Source organism: Pseudophryne corroboree, chromosome 6, assembly GCF_028390025.1.
Source record: "Pseudophryne corroboree isolate aPseCor3 chromosome 6, aPseCor3.hap2, whole genome shotgun sequence".
Classification (NCBI taxonomy): Eukaryota; Metazoa; Chordata; class Amphibia; order Anura; family Myobatrachidae; genus Pseudophryne; species Pseudophryne corroboree.
In genome coordinates this window covers 26536270-26544202 of record NC_086449.1, presented here as the reverse complement: position 1 = coordinate 26544202, position 7933 = coordinate 26536270, and the positions used below count along the sequence as shown (strand labels likewise).

Below are 7933 nucleotides of genomic sequence, written 5' to 3'. Positions count from 1 at the left end.
TGAGGAATTGGGTGGAGCTTGATGACGGAGTTGGTGTCATTAAATAGTCGGTCCAATCGTGTCGTCACTCTACCCCCCGGGTTGGCCATTCCAGAGCTTGGCCCGAGACGACGATAACAATACAGGTACCGCCGCAATACATCAGTAGGCTTCCCTGTGCGAAGTCAGGCAGAAGCTATGGCAGCGCAAACTGATATTCCGGATAAACAAACATAAATAATGAATTACTTAAACTTGAAGAATATAAAACATCGATAATAAAAAAAAAAAAAAAAAACTTTACATTTTCCAAAAAGTGCCTTTATTCCAAAAGAGTATTTCCTAAACATTATTATTATTATCCTTTATTTAAATGGCGCCACAAGGGTTCCGCAGCGCCCAATTACAGAGTACATAAACAAATAATCAAACAGGAAAACAGCGACTTACAGTTGATGACAATATAGGACAAGTACAGGGTAAACATAGTTACATCAGCACATGACACTGGAATAAGTATCAGGTGGCAGAAGACTGCTGGATTTGGTGCAGATGAAGATTATTAAAGTAAGAAAAGGGTAAGCACATGAGGGAAGAGGGCCCTGCTCGTGAGAGCTTACATTCTAAAGGGGAGGGGTAGACAGACATGGGTGACACAGATGGGGTACATAGAGAACGTGGAACAGAGGGTTAGGATGAGATTTGGCTGGATTTGGTAAAGAAGTGGGTCTTGAGAGCCCGTTTGAAGTTCTGTAGAGAGGTGGAGAGTCTGAGGGGGAGAGGTAGAGAATTCCAGAGTAAGGGTGCAGCACGTGAAAAGTCTTGGAGGTAGGAGTGGGAGGAGGTAATCAGAAGACAGGAGAGTCAGCGTGCATTAGCAGAGTGAAGAGGACGGGTGGGAGTGTAAAGGGATATAAGGTCAGAGATGTAGATGGGAGAGTAGTGTGAGAGGGCTTTGTAAGCGAGTGTGAGAAGCTTGAATTGGATTCTGAAAGGGAAGGGAAGCCAATGAAGGGCTTGTAAGAGAGGCATGGCCGACATCAGGAGCCGTCATGGATATGCTCCCTTAATATGGTACCGCTCAAATTGTATGTTGTATCCATGTATATTCTGTATGCAAATGTCATTTTTAATACTGTTGGCCATTCTATAATTAACTCCAGGTAACTGAACTGAATCAGGGGAAATTTGGATTGTGAAGGAGCATTTTCAGTGTATTTATGGAACAACAAGCAGACAAGACACAGAAATAAATAACACAGTATCTGTGATACAGCCCTCTGATACACATTACTATAGTTATACAATATACAGCGATAAGGGAGACTGATATTATACATATATGTGTATTAGACATATCTCCCACAATGGGCAGGAAACTCCCTTATTATAGTGAGAACTCCCCGCTAGGTCATTGCCTGGGCTGTGAGGTGGGCGGACGTGTACCCCGGTGATGGATCTGGCATGGTATTGGGTGGAGACCCCATGTGGTGAGGGGCTTCTGCAGTGGATTCCCCTTACCTCTCTTCATTTCCCATTGGGCCCTACATGGGAGCTTAGGTTACTAATGGACAATTGGGCTTTGGTTAGGCTCTGTCTCAGGTAGGACATTTAGGGGTGACCGTGCTTCACTGCGCTTCAGCCTATACACTAATGGGGTTCTCACCAGCAATAACCCCTCCCAGGCGGACCCTAGGGACGGCTGTTCTAATTTTTAGAGTACGGCATCTTTTTTTTTTTTTAATTGCCATAATGTATAAAAGTCGTCATTTCATTTTTTAAATAAATAATGTTTTTATATTGTCATTTATTTATTTATTTTACCTTTTTTTTGGGGGGAAATAGTGAAATAGAAAGCTCAGATCTGGGATTTTGGCTCTGTTGTGTCTGCGCAGGCCGGCTGACTGGCCCAACAGAACGGTGAGCGAACTAATAACCGTTACTCGCTGGGACAGATGAGTAACATACAGGCAATAGGGAGTTTATGTATCACTGTGTCACCCTGCAGGGGGAGGGGCAGAGTCATAGCTCCCTTCTGTCTGTGTCACCCTGCAGGGGGAGGGACAGGCTCATAGCTCCCTTCTGTCTGTGTCACTGTGTCACCCTGCAGGGGGAGGGGCAGAGTCATAGCTCCCTTCTGTCTGTGTCACCCTGCAGGGGGAGGGACAGGCTCATAGCTCCCTTCTGTCTGTGTCACTGTGTCACCCTGCAGGGGGAGGGACAGGCTTATAGCTCCCTTCTGCCTGGGTCACTGTGTCACCCTGCAGGAGGAGGGGCAGGCTTATAGCTCCTTCTGTCTGTGTCACTGTGTCACCCTGCAGGGGGAGGGACAGGCTCATAGCTCCCTTCTGTCTGTGTCACTGTGTCACCCTGTAGGGGGAGGGATAGGCTCATAGCTCCCTTCTGTCTGTGTCACCCTCCCGGGGGAGGGGCAGGCTCATAGCTCCCTTCTGCCTTGGTTACTGTGTCACCCTGCAGAGGGAGGGACAGGATTATAGCTCCCTACTGTCTGTGTCACCCTGCAGGGGGAGGGATATACTCTTATCCCTATCACTTTGGGTCACCCCTTGGATATAGGAACACATTTATACATTTATAGTAAATAATTCCCTATATTGCTGATCCTATAATTCTATAATGTGTCACGGTGATATTATTCATAACTTGACGAAACCCAGGAACGTTGCGTCGCTGCTGGTATTCAGACTGGCGTTCGGCCGTGGGATTCTCAGCGTGATGGTGGTTCCCTTCTGCAGTGAGAAGACGCCTAAAGGGCAAAGAGCAGCAACACTCAGCGTTAATGTCTCCGCAAGTTCCAGCTTCCCAAGTTCTCGGCGTGGTTGTGCGTATCTGCCGTTACCACAGCGCCGGCTACAATGTTATTTCACTTTGACATGTTTAGACCCCAGCGAGACCCTATTGCAGTATTGTATATACACAAACCATTGCACTGTGACGGCCTCACCGGAAGTGTAGCAAGTGTTATACGCCAGGTCTTTATCCTTTGGCATACTCTGCACGCAGCGCAGGAGGAGTTCACCGTCTCCAGTCTCGCCGTCCGCCCTCGCCAGCACTAAGTGGCCCATGGTGAAGGTGTTGTCCGTGTAAAACACCTGGGAAGCAAGGGAGACAGCCCGTAACGAGGAGCAGAGGTGAGGGGTGAGGGCACGGAGACATGGGGTGGTCTTACCTGGCTGTATATGATGTATATCCCGGAGTTCTGCACCCTCACACTTGTACCTTGGACCTCTAGAGCCTTCCCCCTTTGGAGGGACACCTTCCATGAGATTACAGTGAAGTCGTTGGAGACTATAGAGATAGGAAGGAAGGAGCGTTTTAATGACATTGTCATGACGCACAATGTTTACACATCCTAAACCTTCCAAAACCAGGCCGGAAATTGGGTTTATGTGCTCAGTAAGCTCCTTCCATGATGACGCGGTTCGCAGTGAAACGCGTCAGTAGGACTCGGACCCACCCAGTCCAGAAAAATGTGGAGTGGGATCTGGAACGCTTGCCCAGTGTGCCTGGTGGGGATTGCCTGCAGTACGGGAGTATTGTCTATATTTATTTTTACAAAATGTGGGCTCTCGGTTCAGCTAGTTAAAAAATAAAATAATATAAAAAGTAAAATGAAGTAATAGAAGAAACACAGAAGTGTAACGTGTGTTTCTCTGACGTCCTAAGTGGATGCTGGGACTCCGCAAGGACCATGGGGAATAGCGGCTCCGCAGGAGACTGGGCACAACTAAAGAAAGCTTTAGGACTACCTGGTGTGCACTGGCTCCTCCCACTAAGACCCTCCTCCAGACCTCAGTTAGAATCTTGTGCCCGGCTGAGCTGGATGCACACTAGGGGCTCTCCTGAGCTCCTAGAAAGAAAGTATATTTAGGTTTTTTATTTTACAGTGAGACCTGCTGGCAACAGACTCACTGCAGCGAGGGACTAAGGGGAGAAGAAGCGAACCTACCTAACTGGTGGTAGCTTGGGCTTCTTAGGCTACTGGACACCATTAGCTCCAGAGGGATCGACCACAGGACCCGACCTCGATGTTCGGTCCCGGAGCCGCGCCGCCGGCCCCCTTACAGAGCCAGAAGCAAGAAGTGTTCTGGAAAATCGGCGGCAGAAGACTTCTGTCTTCAACAAGGTAGCGCACAGCACTGCAGCTGTGCGCCATTGTTCCTCATGCACACCTCACACTCCGGTCACTGATGGGTGCAGGGCGCTGGGGGGGGGCGCCCTGAGGGCAATATAATACACCTTGGCTGGCAAATCATCACAATATATAGTCCCAGGGCTATATATGTGATAAATTACCCCTGCCAGAATCCATGAAAAAAGCGGGAGAAAAGTCAGCCGAAAAAGGGGCGGGGCTATCTCCCTCAGCACACTGGCGCCATTTTTTCTTCACAGTGCAGCTGGAAGACAGCTCCCCAGGCTCTCCCCTGTAGTTTTCAGGCTCAAAGGGTTAAAAAGAGAGTGGGGGCACTAAATTTAGGCGCAATATGTGTATACAAGCAGCTATTGGGGGAAAAATCACTCAGTTATAGTGTTAATCCCTGCATTATATAGCGCTCTGGTGTGTGCTGGCATACTCTCTCTCTGTCTCCCCAAAGGACTTTGTGGGGTCCTGTCCTCAGTCAGAGCATTCCCTGTGTGTGTGCGGTGTGTCAGTACGGCTGTGTCGACATGTTGGATGAGGAAGGTTACGTGGAGGCGGAGCAGAGGCCGATAAATGGGATGTCGCCCCCTGTGTGGCCGACACCAGAGTGGATGGATAGGTGGAAGGTATTAACCGACAATGTCAACTCCTTACATAAAAGGCTGGATGACGAAACAGCTGTGGGACAGCCGGCTTCTCAGCCCGCGCCTGCCCAGGCGTCTCAAAGGCCATCAGGGGCTCAAAAAACGCCCGTTACCTCAGATGGCTGACACAGATGTCGACACGGAGTCTGACTCCAGTGTCGACGAGGTTGAGACATATACACAATCCACTAGGAACATCCGTTGCATGATCTCGGCAATGAAAAATGTGTTACACATTTCTGACATGAACCCGAGTACCACATAAAAGGGGTTTCATGTTTGGGGAAAAAAAGCAGCCAGTGTTTTGTTCCCCCATCAGATGAGTGAATGAAGTGTGTAAAGAGCGTGGGTTCCCCCGATAAGATAATGGTAATTTTTAAAAAGTTACTGCTGGCGTACCCTTTCCTGCCAGAGGATAGGTCACGTTGGGAGATATCCCCTAGGGTGGATAAGGCGCTCACACGTTTGTCAAAAAAGGTGGCACTGCCGTCTTGGGATACGGCCACTTTGAAGGAGCCTGCTGATAAAAAGCAGGAGGCTATCCTGAAGTCTGTATATACACACTCAGGTACTATACTGAGACCTGCAATTACCTCAGCATAAATAGTGCGGCTGCAGCGTGGTCTGATACCCTGTCAGATAATATTAATACCCTAGACAGGGATAATATTTTGCTAACATAGAGCATATTAAAGACGTCGTCTTATATATGAGGGATGCACAGAGGGATATTTGCCGGCTGGCATCCAGAATTAATGCAATGTCCATTCTGCCAGGAGGGTATTAGAGATCCGGCAGTGGACAGGTGATGCTGCCTTTAAAAGGCACATGGAGATTCTGCCTTATAAGGGTGAGGAATTGTTTGGGGATGGTCTCTGGGACCTCGTATCCACAGCAACAGCTGGGAAGAAAATTTTTTACCTCAGGTTTCCTCACAGCCTAAGAAAGCACCGTATTTGCAGGTACAGTCCTTTCGGCTTCAGAAAAGCAAGCGGGTCAAAGGCGCTTCCTTTCTGCACAGAGACAAGGGAAGAAGGAAAAAGCTGCACCAGACAGCCAGTTCCCAGGATCAAAAATCTTCCCCCGCTTCCTCTGAGTCCACCGCATGACGCTGGGGCTCCACAGGTGGAGACAGGTGCGGTGGGGGCGCGTCTCGGGAACTTCAGGGACCAGTGGGCTTGCCCACAGGTGGATCCCTAGGTTCTGCAAGTAGTATCACAGGGATACAAGCTGGAGTTCGAGGCGACTCCCCCTCGCCGTTACCTCACATCAGCCTTGCCTGCTGCCCTCGGAGAAAGGGAGGTAGTACTGGCGGCAATTCACAAGCTGTACTTCCAGCAGGTGAAATCAAGGTACCCCTCCTTCAACAAGGCCGGGGTTACTATTCCAAAATGTTTGTGGTACCGAAACCAGACGGTTCGGTGAGACCCATTCTAAAATTGAAATCCTTGAACACTTATATACGAAGGTTCAAGTTCAAAATGGAATCGCTCAGGGCGATTATTGCAAGCCTGGAGAATTTTATGGTATCACTGGACATCAAGGATGCTTACCTGCATGTCCCTATTTACCCTCCTCACCAGGAGTACCTCAAAATTGTGGTACAGGATTGTCATTACCAATTCCAGACATTGCCGTTGGTCTGTCCCCGGCACCGAGGGTATTTACCAAGGTAATGGCCGAAATAATTATCCCGTACTTGGACGATCTCCTTATAAAGGCGAGGTCCAGGGAGCAGTTGTTCGTCGGAGTAGCACTATCTCGGGAAGTGCTACAACAGCACGGCTGGATTCTGAATATTCCAAAGTCGCAGCTGGTTCCTACGACGCGTCTACTGTTCCTGGGTATGGTTCTGGACACAGAACAGGATAAAAAGGGTTTCTCCCGGAGGAGAAGTCCAAGGAGTTGTCGTCTCTAGACAGAGACCTCCTAATACAAATACAGGTGTCAGTGCATCAATGCACGCGAGCCCTGGGAAAGATGGTAGCTTCTTACGAAGAAATTCCATTCGCCAGGTCCCATGCAAGGATCTTCCAGTGGGATCTGTTGGACAAGTGGTCCGGGTCGCATCTTCAGATGCATCGGCGGATAACCCTGTCTCCAAGGGCCAGGGTGTCGCTGTTGTGGTGGCTGCAGAGTGCTCATCTTCTAGAGGGCCGCAGATTCGGCATACAGGACTGGGTCCTGGTGACCACGGATGCCAGCCCTCGAGGCTGGGGGGCAGTCACACAGGGAAGAAACTTCCAAGGACTATGGACAAGTCAGGAGACTTCCCTACACAAAAATATTCTGGAACTAAGGGCCATTTACAATGCCCTAAGTCAGGCTAGACCCCTGCTTCAACACCGGCCGGTGCTGATCCAGTCAGACAACATCACGGCGGTCGCTCATGTAAACCGACAGGGCGGCACAAGAAGCAGGATGGCGATGGCAGAAGCCACAAGGATTCTCCGATGGGCGGAAAATCATGTGTTAGCACTGTCAGCAGTGTTCATTCCCGGAGTGGACAACTGGGAAGCAGACTTTCTCAGCAGACACGACCTCCACCCGGGAGAGTGGGGACTTCATCCAGAAGTCTTCCAAATGATTGTACACCGTTGGGAAAGGCCACAGCTGGACATGGTGGCGTCCCGCCTCAACAAAAAGCTAAAAAGATATTGCGCCAGGTCAAGGGACCCTCAGGCGATAGCTGTGGACGCTCTGGTAACACCGTGGGTGTACCAGTCGGTGTATGTGTTCCCTTCTCTGCCTCTCATACCAAGGGTAATGAGAATAATAAGAAGGAGAGGAGTAAGAACTATACTCATTGTTCCGGATTGGCCAAGAAGAGCTTGGTACCCAGAACTCCAAGAAATGATCTCAGAGGACCCATGGCCTCTGCCGCTCAGACAGGACCTGCTGCAGCAGGGGGCCTGTCTGTTCCAAGACGTACCGCGGCTGCGTTTGACGGCATGGCGGTTGAACGCCGGATCCTGAAGGAAAAGGGCATTCCGGAGGAAGTTATCCCTACGTTAATTAAAGCTAGGAAAGAAGTGAACGCAAACCATTATCACCGCATATGGCGGAAATATGTTGCGTGCTGTGAGGCCAGGAAGGCCCCAACGGAATAATTTCAGCTAGGTCGATTTCTGCACTTCCTACAGTCAGG

The 7933-nt window shown here is 49.5% G+C and overlaps 1 protein-coding gene across 1 annotated transcript in view; it reads right to left on the bottom strand.

Annotated features, from left to right (window-relative positions):
* Nucleotides 1-284: 284 nt before the first annotated feature.
* The window catches only part of LOC134934157 (uncharacterized), an 83051-nt gene continuing 75402 nt past the window's right edge, over nt 285-7933 (bottom strand). Inside the window, exons 11-13 of the mRNA XM_063929655.1 lie at nt 3170-3288; nt 2945-3092; nt 285-2746 (exon numbers count right to left, since the gene is read on the bottom strand). Of these exons, the coding sequence (XP_063785725.1) occupies nt 2637-2746; nt 2945-3092; nt 3170-3288 (377 nt within the window). The 3' untranslated portion in view covers nt 285-2636. The remainder of the gene's footprint in view (nt 2747-2944; nt 3093-3169; nt 3289-7933) is intronic.